The 22,304-nt window shown below is 45.7% G+C and overlaps 1 protein-coding gene across 1 annotated transcript in view; it reads right to left on the minus strand.

The window, feature by feature from the left end:
• Positions 1 to 22,304, minus strand: part of WDR27 (WD repeat domain 27) — a 954,066-nt gene that overhangs the window by 486,158 nt on the left and 445,604 nt on the right. Inside the window, exon 17 of the mRNA XM_075339621.1 lies at positions 1,721 to 1,842. Within this exon, the coding sequence (XP_075195736.1) occupies positions 1,721 to 1,842 (122 nt within the window). The remainder of the gene's footprint in view (positions 1 to 1,720; positions 1,843 to 22,304) is intronic.

The raw sequence follows: 22,304 nt of genomic DNA on the forward strand, positions 1-22,304 counted from the left end.
TGACTACAGTTGCATATATTATTCACCAATTTAAGATCCATGGAACTATAGTCAATCTCGCTGGACGTGGTCGCAGGAGGAAAATTGATGACAAATTAAAGAGACAGATAATACGAATGGTAACAAAAGAGCCAAAACAAACTTCTAAAGAGATTAACAGTGAACTTTAAGCTCAAGGAACATTAGTGTCAGATCACACTATCCATTGTTGTTTGAGCTAAAGTGGACTTCATGGGAGATGACCAAGGAGGACACTATTGTATTGAAAAAAAAAAAAATTCATAAAAAAAGCCACATTGGAATTTGCCAAACTACATGTTGACAAGCCACAAAGCTTCTGGGAGAATGTCCTTTGGACAGATGAGACAAAAATGGAACTTTTTGGCAAGGCACATTAGCTCTATGTTCACAGATAGAAAAATAAAGCATATCAAGAAAAGAACACTGTCCCTACTGTGAAACATTGAGGAGGCTCTGTTATGTTCTGGGGCTGCTTTGCTGCATCTGGCACAGGATGTCTTGAATCTGTGCAGGGTACAATGAAATCTCAAGACTATAAAGGGATTCTAGAGAGAAATGTGCTGCCCAGTGTCAGAAAGCTTGGTCTCACGCAGAGGTCATGGGTCTTGTCACAGGATAATGACCCAAAACACACAGATAAAAACACCCAAGAATGTCTAAGAGGAAAACATTGGAGTATTCTGATGTGGCCTTCTATGACCCCTGACCTAAATTCTATTGAGCATCTTTGGAAAGAGCTGAAACATGCCATCTGGAAAAGGCATCCTTAAAATATGAGACAACTGGACCAGTTTGTTCTTGAGGAGTGGCCAAAATACCTGTCGAGAGGTGCAGAAGTCTAATTGACAGTTACAGGAATCATTGGATTGCAGTGAGTGCCTCAAAAGGTTGTGCAACAAAATATTAAGCTAAGGAGGAGGGTGCCATCATTTCTGTCCAGGCCTATTTCATGAGTTTAATTTTTTTAAATATTCTGTGGAAGCATGGTAGAGAAGCAATGTCTGACTTTCATTCGTTCATTTTCATAGATTTTAAATTTATCATTACTTTTGTCAGATTCAAGTTATTTTTGTCACCATTGTGGGTTTTTCTTTCATTAAACGAGGGGTACCAACAATTTTGACCACGTGTGTGTGTGTTCAAAATTCTCAACACATCCCTAGATGAATTCCTTGAGGGGTCTAGTTTCCAAATGGGGGTCAATTGTTAGGGGTTTTGGCATGTCAAGGACTAAAAATGTAAATTCCAAAAATAAAATACTGCAATTGCATTTCATTCCATCCATGTGAATATATTTTGTGAGGCAAATATTTAAAATCCCCTACTCCCCTTGCAATTGCGGATCAATGACGTCACAGATCTGCTCAAGTCGAAAGATGCTGCGGACCATGATATTACGTTTAGCCAACGCAGGCTTCTCACAGCTGCACAAGCAACATGCTGACTGCAGTTATGTTGGGTAACATGAGTTTCAGGTTATGCAGTTCTGCTGTTTTTTTATAATAATGAAGATAGCAAATTTGTAGTTTTTAAAATTATTAAAATAGGGACAGTGCTTTATAAAATCAGATAAATCCAACAACAACAAAACTAGAACACTGAAATAAAATAATATGCTGGTGTGGTTGTTTAAGAACATGTATGTAATGAACCAATACATCTTTAACATTAAACAACAAACAAAATTTACAAAAATTACCAGAACTAATGCTGATCTTGTATTTTTCACATTCCAGATCCTCAATGTTCTGTCATCAGCAGTAGAAACCAACCAATTCCTGTCATAGCTCCAGCCAAAGCCGTTTACTGCTCCATCATGGCCTATTATAAAAATAGAAAAATTGTCAAAACAGTGGCTAATCTAAATATGCCAAATATTCTATAACACTATAAATGAAAACAGATGTAAGACCATTTAAAGCAAAAGAGAAAAACACAAAATGAGCATATGCCCTATAATAAGTACTGTAAATAAGTAAATAGTAAATATAAATAATATAGGGTACTTGGTTAACTCTGTTTGATCAAAAAGTATAAGGGTATGTCCACACACTGTATTCTTGATTTGATAAAAAAATGCACCCTCTGGCAGACTTTGAGAACTGTAAACACTATGTTTGACCATAAAAAATGCATGCGTTTTGGATGCATTTTGAATGCGTTTTGCATCTGTTTTTGAACGTGTGTTCTTACGGCGATTCAGCTCTGCTACATCCTTGTCTGTCACAGCGGCACTATAGAGCATGACTGGCCACTGACAGCAGACAAAGACAGAGCCGCGCGATAAGAATGAACCTCGGGTGAACCTCTGACGTTAGTGCCGTTACACAGGCAGTAGTGTGGGGCCCGCAGCTGTGACTTCAGAGGTTCACCCGAGTTCATTCTCATCATGCGGCTCTATCTGTGCCATGGCCTGATTTGCGGTCACAGGTGAAGGACTCCAGCTGTGACTGGAAATCACCTGAGTGATGGCACCGCAGATCGCTTCACTTCAGTCACTCGGGTGATTTGCTGTCACAGGTGGAGGATTCCAGTTGTGGTAGTGGCTAATCTGAGTGATGTGACTGCTGATAGCACGATTCACTTCAGTTGCTGCATGGAGTTCACAGCAAGCAATCTTGCTCTATGGCCACTCGCTGTGAGTGTCAGATGTAGCAGTGCTGGAAGCATCGTGGGACCTTGTGTGGATTACGTTGGACCTGGAGGGGTGTTTGGGGGTTTATAAAGTGGTGAAAGAGTGTTTTTTGTTTTTTATTTCAAATAAAGGATTTTTTTGGTGTTCGTGTTTATTTAATTTCACTTACAGATTAGTCATGGAGGGTGTCTCATAGATGCCTGCCATGACTAATATAGCGCTTAGTGGCAGCTATGGGCTGCCATTAACTCCTTATTACCCTGACTGTCACCACACCAAGGCAATCGGGATGAGTCGGGAAAAGTCACGGGACTGTCGCACCTAATGGATGCGGCAATTCCTAGCAGTTGCTGGCTGATATTTTTAAGCTGGGGGGCTGCAAATAACGTGGGTCTCCCAAGCCTGAGAATACCAGCCCTCATCTGTGAGGCTGGGTATCAAAATTGAGGGGGACCGCATGCCGTCTTTTTTTTAAATTATTTATCTATTTATTGTACTGTACGATATAGATCCGCCCACCAGCGGCTGCGATTGGTTGCAGTCAGACAGCTGTCACTCAGCGTGGGGCCGCGTTTGACTACAACCTGGGTGGGGGAAGCAGTGAATATCAGATGAGTCTAATGAGCACTTTCAGAAGCAGGAGAGGCCGCGGTAGCAGTGTGACAGCTGTGCTGCGCCGGTGATCGGTGAGAAGCGGAGAGAGACAGAGAGCGAGAATGGAGAAAAGTTGGTGACCTGCGCTTTTGTTGACAAGAACGGATCCAAAATGCAAACAAAACGCAGTGCAAACGAATAGCTAAACATTTTGGTTTCATTTTGACACACCTCATTCATTTCAATGGGTGGCAAATTGTAATGCCTGCCTGGATAAAGAGACTCAGGTAGGATGTAATGGACAGACTAAAGGGAAGCCCCTCACCAAGCAGGACCCCAGAACCCTGAAACCCTTTAACCCCTATACAGGGATTTGGAATTACACAAGGCACTGGAGATCTCTACCCGTGGAAGGCTGCAGTCCAATGAGAGTAGTCGTCAGGCAGGGTCAAACCAGGAACAGCAGAACAGGGACAGAATCGGCAGGCAAAGGCGTAAACAGAAAACGTAGCAGTGGTCAGATCCGGGTCGTTCAGCGAGGTACAAAACAGCAGGCAGAAGGGTAGTCAACAACAAGCAAGTCAGCGCACAGGAAACACAAAACAAAACAGCACATGAGCCAGAATCAGAACTATCTCTGGCAGAGTCCAGCAGACAGGATGGGGAATAAGAAGGGTGTGGTGTCTTCCCATTAGCTGTAGCTGAATGATGGTACTTCAGCTGGGAGACACCCGCCACCTACAGTCAGCCAGCGGTACTGCAGATCCCAAGATAACCCAGCCCAGTGGATGATCAGAGCCTACGCCCACCGGTGCTGCTGGCATCGACTCCTCTCCCATCACCAGCACCATCCACGGCAGGAACACAGTGTCACCTGGCAATCTGAGCAGAAGTCGCTGGAGCAGACTCCGGCGGTGACGTAACAGTACCCCCCCCCTCCACGAGGCGCCTCCGGACCCTCAAAACCCGGCTTCCCAGGAAATTGGAGGTGAAACCGCCGGACCAGACCCTTAGCATGAATATCACTTGCAGGGACCCATGACCTCTCCTCAGGGCCGTAACCCTTCCAATGCACCAAATACTGTACCGCCCCTCTGACAATACGGGAATCAAGTATTCTCTGTACCTCATACTCCAAGTTACCTTCAACCAAAACAGGAGGAGGGGGGTCACTGACTGGGTGAATGGGGACACGATATAACTTGAGGAGGGACTTATGGAACACATTCGATATCTTAAAGGACGAGGGGAGTTGCAGGCGGAAAGCTGTGGGATTAATTACTTCGATTATCTCATAAGGTCCAATAAATCTCGGAGCCAGCTTAGCAGAAGGGACCTTGAGTTTGATATTCCGTGTGGATAACCATACCTTGTCCCCAACTCCAAGGCTAGGGCCCTTGGAACGTCTCTTATTAGCAGAGGAGGCTTGACCAACCTTTGCCTTCTTCAGGTTCTCTTTCACCTCAGACCAGATAGCCTTCAATTTGTCCACAGTTGATTCAGCCTCAGGAGTATCCACCACAGCGGAAGAAAAAGAACCAAAACGGGGATGCAACCCTAAATTGCAGAAAAAGGGGGTAGTCTTGATGGATTCCTGATACTGATTATTGATTGCGAACTCAGCTAGCGGCATATATTCCACCCAGTCAGACTGACGGTCAGACACATAACACCGGAGATATTGTTCAAGGGTTTGATTGGAACGTTCGGTCTGACCATTGGTCTCTGGGTGGTAGGCAGAAGAAAAAGATAGCTCTATATTGATCTTCTTACAAAATGCCCTCCAGAATTTCGAGACGAACAGTGTTCTTCGGTCAGAAACAATATTTTCCGGAACCCCGTGTAACCGCACAATTTGCCTAACAAACAACTTGCTAAGAGTTTCAGAATTGGGTAATCCGGACAGAGGAACAAAATGACACTGTTTGCTGAATCTATCCACTACTACCCAGATACAGGCCATCCCTTCTGAGGGTGGAAGGTCATTGATGAAGTCCATGGAGAGATGTGTCCAAGGGCTTACTGGGGTAGGTAGGGACTGGAGAAATCCGGCAGGGCGGGTACGAGGTGCCTGGGCTCGAGCACAAGTTTCACAAGCCAGTACATATTCCATACAATCTTTCGCTACGGTTGGCCACCAAAAATGCCTGGTTACTAACCGGAGGGTATTGCAGATACCAGGGTGACCTGCCAGCACAGACTTGTGGTATTCCTGAAGTACCCGTAGGCGAAGTGAGGGGGCGACAAACAGTTAATGGACAGGAGTTGTTTCTGGAGCTTGGTCTTGGGTATTATGGACCTCTTTTATCAAATCTAAGGAAACAGATGACATAATAATGCCTTTAGCTAAAATATGCTCTGGTTCAGAGTTTTCAGACTGAGAGAGACAGAAGCTACGGGAAAGTGCATCAGCTTTGGTGTTCCTAGTACCGGGCCGGAATGTTACTACAAAATCAAATCTGGAGAAGAACAATGCCCACCTAGCTTGCCTAGGATTGAGTCTCTTAGCAGATTCAAGATAAGTGAGGTTCTTATTGTCTGTGATGACTGTGACCTTATGTTTGGCGCCTTTGAGGAAGTGGCGCCATTCCTCGAAGGCCCATTTAATTGCCAACAGCTAACGATTACCAATGTCATAATTTCTCTCTGTGGGAGAAAACTTGCGGGAAAAGAAGGCACAAGGACGAAGCTGAGTGAGAGACGGAGTACCTTGTGATAGCACCACTACCACTCCAACCTCGGATGCATCGACTTTCACAATAAACGGACGCACAAGGTCAGGCTGAACCAGAATCGGGTCTGAGGAGAAACATTCCTTTAATTTTGAGAAGACATGGATCGCCTCTGGCTTCCAGTTAACCACATCAGCCCCCTTTTTAGTCAAATCAGTGAGGGGTTTGGCAATTTTGGAAAAATCTCTAATAAATTTGCGGAAATAATTAGCAAACCCAAGGAAACGCTGCAAGGCTTTCAGAGACTTGGGTTGTACCCACTCCTTAATTGGTTGAAGCTTAGAGGGATCCATGAGGAAGCCCTCTGCAGACAATATATAACCCAGGAAATTAACCTCTGCCTCAAAAAAAACACACTTCTCATATTTAGCAAATAGGGTGTTCTCTCTGAGTCTCTGGAGTACAGTGCGAACATGTTGGACATGTGACTAGAGTTGAGCGCAGTTCGTGGTTCGTGGTTCTCCAGTTCGCGGCTCGAGTGATTTTGGGGGCTGTTCTAGATCGAACTAGAACTCGAGCTTTTTTGCAAAAGCTCGATAGTTCTAGATACGTTCGAGAACGGTTCTAGCAGCAAAAAAAACAGCTAATTCCTAGCTGGCTTTCCGCTGTAATAGTGTAAGTCACTCTGTGATTCACACTATTATGACATTTCAGTGTATAGTGTGCGGGAACAGCGCATTCAGATCACTGCTGTATGTATAATGGCGATCGCCATTTTTTTTTTTTCCTTGTCTTCCTTCCCTAAGCGCGCGCGTGTAGTGGGGAGGGCCAGCATGTCAGCCAATCCCAGACACACGAGTATCTGCCCGTCCAGACGCCATTATCTCTTCTGCGTCCTTGGTGTCAGACATCACTGGCGCAGCTCCTATCGCCGATACAGCTGTATTACGCTCCATACACAGCGCTGGACAGCTTAGGGATAGCACTTTCTATCAGTCCTTTTAAGGGCTCATACCGGCAGGGTCAGAGCCATAGGTGACAGGTCCTGAAAACAGAGTTTAACAGCTACACAAGATGACAGCGTCTGTGTAGCTAAGGTCAGGGATTTCCTCGCTGCATTTCCCCATTAGGAGGGAAAGAAAGGCAGGCTTCCTTTCCTCTACCCAGAGACCCACAACCCTGCCACTGTACCCTCCTGCCCTTTGCACACTCAAACTCATTGTTACTAAGCCATTATACTAGCAAACACTGAGGAAACTTAGTGGCATCCTAAACTTGCACACTCAAACTGATTATAACTAAGCCATTATACTAGCAAACACTGAGTGAACCTAGTGGCATCCTAAACGTGGCTATTGGACTTCTGTATAGTCCCACTAGCGCAAAGATATTTGCAGCACGTCTGCCTGCATTGCACACTCAAACTCATTATAACTAAGCCATTATACTAGCAAACACTGAGTGAACCTAGTGGCATCCTAAACGTGGCTATTGGACTTCTTTATAGTCCCAGTAGTGCAAAGATATTTGCAGCACGTCTGCCTGCATTGCACACTCCAACTCATTATAACTAAGCCATTATACTAGCAAACACTGAGTGAACCTAGTGGCATCCTAAACGTGGCTATTGGACTTCTGTATAGTCCCAGTAGTGCAAAGATATTTGCAGAACCTCTGCCTGCATTGCACACTCAAACTCATTATAACTAAGCCATTATACTAGCAATTTATGCTGCCAGTTTAAGGGCCGTAGTTGCATTGTCAGGGATATTTATTCTTTATTATTCTGCTGTTAATAAAGCTAGACCACCGCTGCAATCTACACCACCTCTCAATTTTTACTACCACATTTTCAGTGCACAATCTTGTCGCAATCAACATGAGTGGCAAAATGACAGATGCTGGTGGAAAGGGGAAGAGGCGTGGTGGAAAAGGAAAAAAAGGGTTTGTCCGTGGGGAAGGTGGCAAAGCTCCATTATCATCTGCTGAAGATAGACCATCTACCAGCAAAAGTAAGATGTCTACTACTTACCGTGGACAATCTGATGTGCTCCCTTTTTTATGGACACGAACAACAGGAACAAAGGTAGATGATGGCCAAAAAAGGAAAATGCTTGAATGGATCTCAAGTGGTCCAACAAGTGCCCTCTCAGCCACTTCAAGTACCGCATCCAAAAAACACCAGTCCTCTGAGTTGTCATCCCAATCAAACTTGCTTTCTCCCAGCTCTGAAGTCTCCATCAGCCCCGCACAGTATGGTGGAACTGAGATGGCTGAGTCTGCAGAGCTGTTCAGTCACACTTTAGCCTGTGAATCAGAGGTCTGCTCCCAAGCTACAGTGAGTACAGAACAGGAAATGGTCTGCAGTGATGCCCAGAACCTTTGTGACTCTGATTCAGGCCGTGAGGACCAAGTTTCTGAGCATAATGTTGACCCTTTGTCACAAACTGTAACACCTGTGATTATAGACAATAAGGAACATACTGATGACGATGAGACGCAGATACCAGATTGGGATGACAACTTAAATATTCGGTCAGGGCAAGAAGAGGCTCGGTCTGAGGGGGAGGGGAGTGCAAACACAACAATTGATGATGAAGTTCTAGATCCCACCTACTGTCAACCCCCAGTCAGGCACTCGAGGAGGTCAACAGAGGTGGTGGAGGAGGATGCAACCGTCGACGAAGTTACCTTGCGCCGTCCTGGACAGAGTCGGAGCACTGGTAGCACGTCTACAACTGCATCATCAGCCACCACTCTCCCTCTGAGCACTAGTCGGGGGGGCTCAGCAGGTCGCATGCCCTCTAAGCCTTGCCTAGCCTGGTCCTTTTTTGACATAGAAAAAGATCGCCCAAATTATGTGATGTGTAAAATTTGTCGTGATTCTGTTAGTAGAGGGCAAAACCTCAGCAGTTTGACAACTTCTTCCATGAATCGTCACATGAATAAATATCATAGGTCCCGGTGGGAAGCTCACCGTGCTGCAATGCGGCCTAGCGGAGCGAACCATCAACTGCCTGCCCCTTCCAGTGCATTCGCGCGCTCTTCATCTTCTAGGACTGTGGGGACAGCTGTCACACCTGGTTTTCCACGCACAACTTCCACCACTGTAACCGCAACAGGCAGTTTGCTTGGTAGGTCGTCAGTTGGTTTGGAAGGGGAAACAAGTGAGTGTGTACAGCTCTCTCAGACATCGATAGCACCAACGTTGGATGAAGGCAACATCATGTCTCCGCCTGCACTTTCCTCACAAACCTGCATTTTTACAGGGACACCCTACTCAACACCGTCTACACACAGCAGCCAGATCTCTGTCCCTCAGATGTGGTCAAATAAAAGGCCATTTCCTGCGACCCATGACAAAGCTAAGAGGTTGACTCTATCCCTCTGTAAGCTCTTGGCTACCGAAATGCTGTCTTTCCGCCTCGTGGACACACAGGATTTTAGAGACCTTATGTCTGTCGCTGTGCCCCAGTACCAGATGCCTAGTCGCCACTACTTCTCTAAGAAAGGTGTGCCCGCGCTACACCAGCATGTCGCACACAACATCACCGCTTCCTTGAGAAACTCTGTGTGTGAACGGGTGCATTTCACCACCGATACTTAGACCAGTAAGCATGGACAGGGACGTTACATGTCGCTGACTGGGCACTGGGTAACTATGGTGATAGATGGTGAAGGGTCTGCTGCACAAGTCTTGCCGTCCCCACGACTTGTGTGTCAAACCTCTGTCTGTCCAAGTTCCGCCACTGCTTCTGCCTCCTCCACCTCATCTGGGTCCTCCACCTCCGCCCCAAGCCTGCCTGGTCAGGCCACCAGCGTTTTCACTGCGCAGAATGAATCACGCACCCCTCATTACTATGCTGGCAGCAGAGCGCAACGGCATTAGGCGGTCTTTAGCTTGACATGTCTTGGGAATAAGAGTCACACAGCGGAGGAGTTGTGGTCAGCTCTGCGGTCCGAGTTTAATAAATGGTCATTCAACCTGCAGCCTGGTAAGGCCGTGTGCGACAATGCTGCAAACCTGGGTGCGGCCCTTCGCCTGGGCAAGGTTACACACGTGCCTTGTATGGCTCACGTGTTGAACCTTGTTGTCCAGCAATTTTTAACACACTATCCCGGCCTAGATGGCCTTCTGACCAGGGCACGAAAACTATCTGCTCACTTCCGGCGATCAACCGCCGCAGCTGAGCGACTTGCATCGCTCCAGAAGTCTTTTGGCCTGCCGGTTCATCGCCTGAAATGCGATGTGGCGACACGCTGGAATTCGACTCTCCACATGTTACAGCGACTGTGGCAGCACCGCCGAGCCCTGGTGCAATACGTCATGACGTATAGCCTGGGCCAATGAGATGCAGAGGTGGGGCAGATCACCCTGATGGAGTGGTCACAGATCAAGGACCTATGCACCCTTCTGCACAGTTTCGACATGGCGACGAATATGTTTAGCGCTGACAATGCCATTATCAGCATGACAATTCCAGTCATTTACATGCTGGAGCACACGCTAAACACTATTCGGAGTCAGGGGGTGGGACAACAGGAAGGGGAGGAACTACAGGAGAATTCATATGCGCAAAGGAAAACAACATCACCAAGGTCCAGATGTTCATCATCACCAACGCAGCAGGCATGGGACCATGGTGGACAGGGATCAACAAGGGCGCATAGTAGCAGGCGAAATGTTGAGGAAGGTGCAGGAGAACATGAAGAAAAGGAGGACGAACTGTCCATGGACATGGAAGACTCAGCGGATGAGGGAGACCTTGGTCAAATTTCAGTTGAAAGAGGTTGGGGGGAGATGTCAGAGGAAGAAAGAACGGGTAGCACCTCTATGCCACAAACACAGCGTGGACTTGGTCCGCATGGCTGCGCAAGACACATGAGTGCCTTCTTCTTGCACTACCTCCAACATGACCCTCTTATTGTCAAAATTAGAAGTGATGATGACTACTGGATTGCCACACTATTAGATCCCTGGTACAAGTCCAAATTTTGTGACATAATTCCAGCCATAGAAAGGGACGCACGTATGCAGGAGTATCAGCAGAAGCTGTTACTCGATCTTAGCTCGGCTTTTCCACCAAACAACCGTGCAGGTGCAGGGAGTGAATCTCCCAGTTGTAACTTGACAAACATGGGACGGTCTCGTCATCTTCAACAGTCTACCCGTACCAGTAGGACTGTATCTGGTGCTGGTAACAGCAATTTTATGGAATCTTTTCATAATTTTTTTAGACCCTCCTTTGCAAGGCCACCAGAGACAACAAGTCTGACACATAGTCAACGGCTGGAGAGGATGATACAGGAGTATCTCCAAATGAACATCGATGCCATGACTTTGCAAATGGAGCCTTGCACATTTTGGGCTTCAAATCTAGAAAAATGGCCAGAGCTCTCCAGTTACGCCTTGGAGATTTTGTCGTGTCCAGCTGCCAGCGTTGTCTCTGAACATGTCTTCAGTGCTGCTGGGTGTGTGCTGACAGATAAGCGCACGCGTCTGTCCAGTGACAATGTGGACAGACTAACGTTCATCAAAATGAACAAGTCATGGATCCACCAGGAATTTACTTCCCCTGTGTCATCCTGGGGAGAGTAAATGCTTGTGGATTTGGAATGTGCTTGATTCAAATCAAAACATCCTGTTTGCAACTAGGGCACAAGTGCTGCCACTGATGGGGTGTGTGTGGGGCCCAATTTTTGGAAAAAAGGGAGACTCCGCTTGGAGTAACCCTTGCTTACATTGTATTTAAAAGAAGCCAAGATGAACAAGTCATTGGTTCAGCAAAGACTTTGCTACCTACCCCGGTGTCATCCTGGGGACGGTTAAGTATGGCGTATTTTTGAATGTGCTTGATGCAAATCTAGCTGTGAAGTGTACAACTGGGGCACAACTGCTGCCACTGAATGGGTGGGTGTGTGTGGGGCACAATTTTTGGAAAAAAGGGAGACTCCGCTTGGAGTAACCCTTGCTTACATTGTTTTAAAAGAAGCCAAGCTGAACAGAGCTTGGATCAGGAAAGACTTTGCTACCTACCCCGGTGTCATCCTGGGGACGGTTAAGTATGGCGTATTTTTGAATGTGCTTGATGCAAATCTAGCTGTGAAGTGTACAACTGGGGCACAACTGCTGCCACTGAAGGGGTGGGTGTGTGTGGGGCACAATTTTTGGAAAAAAGGGAGACTCCGCTTGTGAAGTGTACAACTGGGGCACAACTGCTGCCACTGAAGGGGTGGGTGTGTGTGGGGCCCAATTTTTGGAAAAAAGGGAGACTCCGCTTGGAGTAACCCTTGCTTACATTGTTTTTAAAAGAAGCCAAGATGAACAGAGCTGGGATCAGGAAAGACTTTGCTACCTACCCCGGTGTCATCCTGGGGACGGTTAAGAATGGCGTATTTTTGAATGTGCTTGATGCAAATCTAGCTGTGAAGTGTACAACTGGGGCACAACTGCTGCCACTGAAGGGGTGGGTGTGTGTGGGGCCCAATTTTTGGAAAAAAGGGAGACTCCGCTTGGAGTAACCCTTGCTTACATTGTTTTTAAAAGAAGCCAAGATGAACAGAGCTGGGATCAGGAAAGACTTTGCTACCTACCCCGGTGTCATCCTGGGGACGGTTAAGAATGGCGTATTTTTGAATGTGCTTGATGCAAATCTAGCTGTGAAGTGTACAACTGGGGCACAACTGCTACCACTGAAGGGGTGTCTGTGTGGCCCAATTTTTGGAAAAAAGGGAGACTCCGCTTGGAGTCACCTTGCGGTGTTTTACATGATTTTAGAAGGGCATGCCATGCCTATATCTGTGTCTCATCCTCTTTTTCCTCGTAACGCTGTTTTGTTTTCACATGAGAATTTGTCCTTGTCACTTTCCCATGTGTTTGTGTTGTGTTGTGAGTTGTTTGTCACCTTTTGGACACCTTTGAGGGTGTTTTCTAGGTGTTTTTATGTGTTTGTGAATGCCTGCCATTGTTTACTATGCAGTTCGAGTTCGGTTCGTCGAACGTTCGACGAACCGAACTCGAACGGGAGCTCCGTTCGGCGAAACGACCTCGAGCCGAACCGCGACCGGTTCGCTCATCTCTACATGTGACGTAGCATCAGGAGAATAAATCAGGATGTCATCCAGATAGACCACCACATATTGACCACAAATATCTCTGAAAATGTCATGTACAAAGTTCTGAAACACCGCCGGCGCATTACTCAATCCAAAAGGCATTACCAGATACTCATAGTGTCCCTCTGGAGTATTAAATGCAGTTTTCCACTCATCCCCTTCTCTGATGTGGATTAGGTTATATGCTCCCCTGAGATCCAGCTTGGTGAACCACCGGGCTCCTATGAGCTGGTTAAACAGATCGGGCATGAGTGGCAGAGGGTACTGATTCTTTACAGTAATAGCATTCAGTTCACGGTAGTCAATACAAGGTCTGAGGCCACCATCTTTCTTATCAACGAAAAAGAAGCCAGCGCCGACTGGTGACCTGGATGGTCTGATGAACCCTCTCTGCAGACTGTCTGCTATATAATCTTTCATGGACTGACGCTCCGGACCAGAAAGATTATATATTTTACCCTTGGGGAGTCAGGAATTGGGGACCAAATCTATGGGGCAGTCATAATCTCTGTGCGGAGGTAATTTTTCAGATTCAGATACAGAAAACACGTCAGCAAAATCCCTGAATGCATGAGGTATGAAGATAGGTTCAGCTCTGGTCAGGTTAACAGATAACGACATATACGTCTCCCGACACTCAGGGCTCCATCACACAATCTCACCCTGATGCCAGTCTATGACGGAGTTATGTTTACGTAGCCATGGCATGCCCAAAACCACCGCTGACATCAGATTCTCAAGAACAAAAAATGACATGGATTCTACATGCAGAGCCCCAACAAGCATGGAGATCTCTGGAGTTACAAAAGTAACCACACCCTGCGTGAGAGGAGTACTGTCAATAGCAGAGATTCAAATAGGTGCATTTAACCTTAGCAAAGTCAAACCCAGCTCTTTTGCTACAATAGTGTCTATAAAATTAGCAACAGATCCACAATCAACAAAGGCCTGCAGCCGCACAGATTTACCCTGGTGAAACAATGAGACAGCTATCATTAACCTCATAGGGTCTGCAGGAAGTACCTGGGCACCTGAGCGGGTATCCTGGGGCCCGCTCAGGTGCGGTTGCTGCCTTGGAAACGATTGCCTCAGAGATCCAGGCCCTCCACGATTGGCTCCACAACGTGATCTGTTCCCTTGCAGTCGACGGGACTCTGGACATGCGGAGGTCGGTGCTGTAGGGGCCTGAACCTGAGCAGACCTGAGATCTTGCACTTACTGTGTAAGTCCATGTACCAGGCCAGAAAGGGTGTGCACCTGATTCAGCACAGCATGGAGAGAATCCATTTTTTTTTTTTTGTTTAGTGCGCCAGAGATAATGTAACGCCTGCCTGGATAAACAGACTCAGGTAGGATGTAATGGACAGACTAAAGGGAAGCCCCTCTCCAAGCAGGACCCCAGAACCCTGAAACCCTTTAACCCCTATACAGGGATTTGGAATTACACAAGGCACTGGAGATCTCTACCCAGGGTCAAACCAGGAACAACAGAACAGGGACAGAATCGGCAGGCAAAGGCGTAAACAGAAAATGTAGCAGTGGTCAGATCCGGGTCATTCAGCGAGGTACAAAACAGCAGGCAGAAGGGTAGTCAACAACAAGCAAGTCAGCGCACAGGAAACACAAAACAAACAGCACATGAGCCAGAATCAGAACTATCTCTGGCAGAGTCCAGCAGACAGGATGGGGAATAAGAAGGGTGTGGTGTCTTCCCATTAGCTGTAGCTGAATGATGGTACTTCAGCTGGGAGACACCCGTCACCTACAGTCAGCCAGCGGTACTGCAGACCCGAAGATAACCCAGCCCAGTGGATGATCGGAGCCTGCGCCCACCGGTGCTGCTGGCATCGACTCCTCTCCCATCACCAGCACCATCCACGGCAGGAACACGGTGTCGCCTGGCGATCGGAGTAGAAGTCGCTGGAGCAGACTCCGGCGGTGACGTAACACAAATGTTCACAAAACGCAATGAAGAAGTGACATAATGCTTTTTTTATGCAACGATTTTGGCAAATATTTATCAAACAAAATGCTGCCAAAAAATTAACCTGTGCATGGAATTTCTGATTTCTCATGGACTTTGTTGGGGAAGCAAAACACATGCATTTTGTCAATGACACAGTACAGTTTAAAACGCAACCAAAATGCAACGTGCACACATGGTGTGCCCAGTCTTTATGGTCCAATCATAGTATTAAAACCTTACCTTGCGTCAGTGACTTCAATGTGAATAAGGGCAGAGGAGGACAGGGCCCCAACTGCAGCCATCTGTCCATGGGAAGCTATAAAGACAGATTATAATGAAATGAGGGAAATCTGGACTACTGCCTGGGTCTCTAGGCTCCAGGGGACAAAAAGTAAATTGCCCTCATAATAATGGACATGAAATATTTAAAAGTTGCTGGGTCCACCTAGCCGGGTCTCACTGATTAATTGTACTGTTGTCTGTCAGATGCCAGTACAATTGAAGCAGTGACCACCGGCACTTCCAGGTCAGAGCGACATCAACCATGTGATCAGGTCAGCTGATCACACTGCTGACATCATTCATCGGTGCATAGCCCGCCCCGGCGGCAAACAATGGTAGTGGTGAGTGCTCCAGTCAGTGTGAGCGGAAGACACCGAAGATGAAGAGGAACAATAGCCGGTGAGGGGAAAATATATAGGCTGTCAGGAAAAGGGAAAAGGTCGTGCCAAAACGAGGGTTCACCATATAAGTAGTGCATATAACACATTTTATTACAACAGTCAAAAAAATGCAAAAACTGTACCAGAATCCATTTCAAAACATTAAAAAAAACATGTATAGACTGCTAATGGTCTGAACACTGTTATCACCAAAATAACAGCTTGAAAAATTAATAGACGTCCAGCATGATACACAATAGAAAATAAAAAAAACCTACTATGCTGAACAGTGACTGTAAATGTAATACGACAACACACCAAACCCTGGAAATCTCTGCTCTGGATCAGGTGAACCATGCCATACCCCCCAATTAGCAGTGAAGGCTGAAATAAAACCCAAACCGCGCTATAGTAAGGTTCAAACCATAGATACTGTTACAAATGCATAGTTTGTAAGACAGAATAGCACTAGGCACACATGGCTCTAACTGAAGATAGAGCCTAAGCAACTAGAAAAAAACAATAAAACAAAAACAATAACCTGCGCAATGACCAAGACAAGCTGTGAAAATAGTACAAGCTGCTAGTGAATAGTGGCAGAAGCAGTTCCAGCCCCATGCATATCGCCACAAAAGTGGATTTCTCAAGGGCAAGAATAAGGCAGATACGCGTGGGGCTGGGACTGCTTCTGCCCCTATTCGCCAGCAGCTTGTATCAATTCCATAGCTTGGCTTGGAGAATGTATATATGGCCACACAGTATGGCGAGAGATGATGGGGAGGAGGAATGTATATATGGCAACACAGTATGGGGATAGATGAGGATGGGGAAGGGGGATGTATATATTTCAGCACAATATGAGGAGAGTGAGCGAGGAGGGGAGATGTATTTAGACATAGTGTGGGAAGCAAGAAGGAATCTATACAGACAGCATGGGGACAGAGGGTGAAGGGGGAATATATACAGACATAGCATGAGAAGCGTGGTGGGGAGTGCATACAAACACAGTATGGGGAGTAAATGGGGGAAAGAAATTTTGAGGACACGATATGGGAAATTTCAGGACCGTATGTGAGCAAGGGAGTAATTTTGAGAACACAGTATGGGGAGAAAGCTGGCAGAATGGGCACAGACACATTATGGGGAATGAGGGGGAATGAGTGTGGAGGTAGTGAGGAGACAGCATGAGATGGGGAGGTTTGGAGAGGGGTTAGCATGGGGGGGACAGTGTGATGCCATAGTTAGAACGGGAGTGTGATGAGAGGGCACAGTATAAAGATGGGCAGTATAGTGGGGACAGAGTGTAGAGGACAGTATGAAGAGGGGTCTCAGTATAGAAAGGAGAGGGCAGTGTGGAGGGCATGCACTATTAGAAGGACAGTGTGTGAGCCTCATATATTGTACAGAGAACAGAGTGACGGATAATTAATCAGGCGCACAGCGCAGAGCAGATATTTTTATATAGGAGTATTACAATAATTCTTCTATTTTTAAGGGTGTCATGCCGAGATGTGCTGCAGAAAAGTGAAAAAGATGGAAGTCTGCAGAGACAACTTGTGAATGTGAAAATGCATCATGGTGTCTGAACAAGATCAAGAGAAGAAAAAGAATGACTCAGATCAGAGACAATATCATCTATAAGGGACATGGATGTAAATGATTTATGATACTGACTACTTATCAGTACTGTTGCTCCTGTTTAGTTGGCAGTCTGATAACTGCTAACAAATTCCAGTATCTCCTTACCATTGTTAAGCATGTACTGGAGCTTGTAGGTTCATGCAATACAAATGTACAGTATATGGGAGTGACCTGACATTACAATTGATGTACCATATACTGATGGTATTTCTGGTGATATATTTCTGTATTAATAAGGGTTTTAATGCTGTGTATCTGTACTAATGGGGTTATATGGTTGTATATCGGTACTGCTGGTGGTTCTGCTGATGAATTACTGTTGGTTATGGTGAGGAATTTCTGTACTGCCGGTGGTTTTGATAATGAATTGCTGTACTGCTGGTGGCTTTGATGGGGAATTTCTGGTGGTTCTGGTTGGGAATTTCTGTATTGCTGGTGGTTCTGGTCGGGAATTTCTGTACTGCTGGTGGTTCAGGTGGGACATTTCTATACTGCTGAGGGTTCTGATGATGAATTTCTTTTCTGCTGGTGGTTGTGCTGCTTTGTTTCTGTACTGCTGGGGTTCTAGTTATGTATTCCAGTACCTCTGATGGTTCTGGTGATTGTGTACCTGTGCTATTATTAGTTTTGATCCTGTAAAAAAGTACGAATTCATAACTTGCAAGATTGTGTTATATGTTTCTATATTAAAAAGGTTGTTTACCCCATCATTATGTAGTAATGTTCCCCATCTTACACTAAAGTCCTCCATCCTGTGCCCCTTCTTTATAAACATGTCCCCCATTCTGGTAAATATTTTTCCCATCCTGGTATATATGTCACCCATTCCTCAGCTACTTCCTGTTAAATATGCCCCCCCATTATGGTAAATATGTTCCCCATCCTGGGCCCCTTTCTGGTATATACAGTGCCTACAAGTAGTATTCAACCCCCTGCAGATTTAGCAGGTTTACACATTCGGAATTAACTTGGCATTGTGACATTTGGACTGTAGATCAGCCTGGAAGTGTGAAATGCACTGCAGCAAAAAAGAATGTTATTTGTTTTTTTGTTTTTTTTTTTAATTTGTGAAAAGTTTATTCAGAGGGTCATTTATTATTCAACCTCTCAATCCACCAGAATTCTGTTTGGTTCCCCTAAAGTATTAAGAAGTATTTCAGGCACAAAGAACAATGAGCTTCACATGTTTGGATTAATTATCTCTTTTTCCAGCCTTTTCTGACTAATTAAGACCCTCCCCAAACTTGTGAACAGCACTCATACTTGGTCAACATGGGAAAGACAAAGGAGCATTCCAAGGCCATCAGAGACAAGATCGTGGAGGGTCACAAGGCTGGCAAGGGGTACAAAACCCTTTCCAAGGAGTTGGGCCTACCTGTCTCCACTGTTGGGAGCATCATCCAGAAGTGGAAGGCTTATGGAACTACTGTTAGCCTTCCACGGCCTGGACAGCCTTTGAAAGTTTCCACCCGTGCCGAGGCCAGGCTTGTCCGAAGAGTCAAGGCTAACCCAAGGACAACAAGGAAGGAGCTCCGGGAAGATCTCATGGCAGTGGGGACATTGGTTTCAGTCAATACCATAAATAACGTACTCCACCGCAATGGTCTCCGTTCCAGACGAGCCCGTAAGGTACCTTTACTTTCAAAGCGTCATGTCAAGGCTCGTCTACAGTTTGCTCATGATCACTTGGAGGACTCTGAGACAGACTGGTTCAAGGTTCTCTGGTCTGATGAGACCAAGATCGAGATCTTTGGTGCCAACCACACACGTGACGTTTGGAGACTGGATGGCACTGCATACGACCCCAAGAATACCATCCCTACAGTCAAGCATGGTGGTGGCAGCATCATGCTGTGGGGCTGTTTCTCAGCCAAGGGGCCTGGCCATCTGGTCCGCATCCATGGGAAGTTGGATAGCACGGCCTACCTGGAGATTTTGGCCAAGAACCTCCGCTCTTCCATCAAGGATCTTAAGATGGGTCGTCATTTCATCTTCCAACAAGACAATGACCCAAAGCACACAGCCAAGAAAACCAAGGCCTGGTTCAAGAGGGAAAAAATCAAGGTGTTGCAGTGGCCTAGTCAGTCTCCTGACCTTAACCCAATTGAAAACTTGTGGAAGGAGCTCAAGATTAAAGTCCACATGAGACACCCAAAGAACCTAGATAACTTGGAGAAGATCTGCATGGAGAAGTGGGCCAAGATAACTCCAGAGACCTGTGCCGGCCTGATCAGGTCTTATAAAAGACGATTATTAGCTGTAATTGCAAACAAGGGTTATTCCACAAAATATTAAACCTAGGGGTTGAATAATAATTGACCCACACTTTTATGTTGAAAATTTATTAAAATTTAACTGAGCAACATAACTTGTTGGTTTGTAAGATTTATGCATCTGTTAATAAATCCTGCTCTTGTTTGAAGTTTGCAGGCTCTAACTTATTTGCATCTTATCAAACCTGCTAAATCTGCAGGGGGTTGAAGACCACTTGTAGGCACTGTATGTCCCGTCCTCGTAAATACGTCTCTCATTATGGGCCCCTTCCTGGTAAATATGTTCCCCAACCTGCTGTATATAGCAGGGAAAATAAGAATTTGATACAGTGCCAATTTTGCAAGGTTTTCCACCTACAAAGAATGTAGAGGTGTGTAATTGTTATTGTAGGTACACTTCAACTGTGACAGACAGAATCACTAAAAATCCAGAAAATCACATGGCCAAGCCCAAAGAGCTGTCTAAGAAAACCAGGAAGAAAATTGTAGACCTGCACAAAGCGGGGATGGGCTACAGTTCAATAGGCAAGAAGCTTGGTGAGAAGGCAATAACTGTTGGCTCAATTATTAGAAAATGGAAAAAACTCAGGATGACTGTCAATCTTACTCAGTCTGAGGCTCCATGCAAGATCTTGCCTTGTGGGGTGAGGATTATTTGAGAAACGTAAGGAATCAGCCCTGAACTATACGGGAGGACCTTTTCAAAATCCTAAAGAGAGCTGGGACCACAGTATCAAAGATTAACATTACTAACACACTAGGCTATCATGAGTTAAAGTTCTTCAGGGCACGCAAGGTCCCCCTATTCACGTCAGCAGATGTCCAGGCCCATTTGAAGTTTGCCAATGATCATCTGGATGATCCAGGGGAGGCATGGGAGAAGGTAATGTGGTCAGATGAGACTAACACAGACCTTTTTTATATCAACTCCACTCACTGCGTTTGGAGGAAGACAAAGGATTAATACAACTTGAAAAACAACGTCCCAACCGTGAAGCATAGGGGTGGAAACAACATACTTTGGGGGTGCTTTTCTGCAAAGAGGACACTGCACTGCACTTTATTGAGGGAGGATGGATGGGGTTATGTATTGGGAGATTTTGGACAACAATCTCTTTCCCTCAGTAAAGGCCGCTTTACACGCTGCGATATCGGTACCGATATCGCTAGCGTGCGTACCCGCCCCCATCAGTTGTGCGACACGGGCATATCGCTGCTCGTGGCGCACAACATCGCGCGGACCCGTCACACATACTTACCTGCCTAGCGACATCGCTGTGACCGGTGAACCGCCTCCTTTCTAAGGGGGTGGTTCGTTCGGTGTCACAGTGAATTCACTAAGCGGCCACCCAATCAAAGCGGAGGGGCGGAGATGAGCAGGACGAACATCCCACCCACCTCCTTCCTTCCTCATTGCCGGCGGGACGCAGGTAAAGTGAGGTTCCTCGTTCCTGCGGTGTCACACGTAGCGATGTGTGCTGCCGCAGGAACGACGAACAACATCGTTACTACAGCAGCAACGATAATTGAGCTCAGGGGGATGTCACCGATTAGCGATTTTGAACGTTTTTGCAACGATTCAAAATCGCTAATAGGTGTCACACGCAACGACATCACTAACGCGGCCGGGGTGTGCGTCACAAAATCTGTGACCCCAACGAGATCGCTTTAGCGAAGTCGTAGCGTGTAAAGCGAACTTTAGAGCATTGAACAAGGGTCGTGGCTGGGTCTTCCAGGATTACAATGACCCAAAATACACAGCCAGGGTAACTAAGGAGTGGCTCCATAAGAAGCATGTTAAGATAAGTTATTTGATTACTTTCCCCGTTTTTTCCTCGTACCTAGTGTGACAGTGTGGTTGCTATGAAGATGCATGACACTTTGCGATGCCAATGTCTGGCACATCGATACCAATTGGTGGCCTCTATTAGGCTAGCAGCATGTACTGCAGTGCAGGCATCCAAAAAGTCTCTGTGCCGCAATGCATTTCAGCTGGATGTGCATCGTGGCACACAGTCAAAAATGTTATTTTTTTTGGCTTGTAAATTTTTTTGCATGTTTTGCATACAGTTGCATGTTTTCCTAAATAGTGCAACAATACTGGCATACTCAAAAATACAACACTGGGGCTAATGGAGTGGATTTAAGCCAAATTCTGCAATTTTATAAATAAGTCATATTGATGAACCAGGCAAAAACCTCTGGAATCTCTGCCCCCAAAGATAAAAAAAACAACACAGATTAACACATATAAAATAGGATTAAAAATAAGGCACAGATAGAATAATAAATTGTTTGCAAATAAAATACAGTCGCAAAGGCAATGACAAGTTGAGGCTTTAAACCCTTTACAACTTAGAATGTACCTGTACGTCGTTTCCTATTTTGAAGATTTGAAGATAGGGACAGCATTTGTCCTTCTCCAATTTTCTGGGACTTTTCCTGTTCTCTAGGAAAGCTAGTGGTTCTGCAATTTCTTATGCTCTCTTTCAGTACCCTTAGAAAATCATCTGGACCAGGATATTTAAATTTAAGTATTTCGTCACCATCTTTCTGTTTATAGATAGTGTGGATTCATTTTATTCCTTCAATAGTACAGTGAAGTCCAGTTAATGTTAAATTTCCTTTCTCAGAGAACAAGATTCAAAATAGGAATTTAACACTAGAACTACTGGACTCGTGACACCCATATAGAAATACATAGTGCAAAGTAGTCAAAATGAC

This window comes from Anomaloglossus baeobatrachus, chromosome 3 (genome assembly GCF_048569485.1).
Source record: "Anomaloglossus baeobatrachus isolate aAnoBae1 chromosome 3, aAnoBae1.hap1, whole genome shotgun sequence".
Classification (NCBI taxonomy): domain Eukaryota; kingdom Metazoa; phylum Chordata; class Amphibia; order Anura; family Aromobatidae; genus Anomaloglossus; species Anomaloglossus baeobatrachus.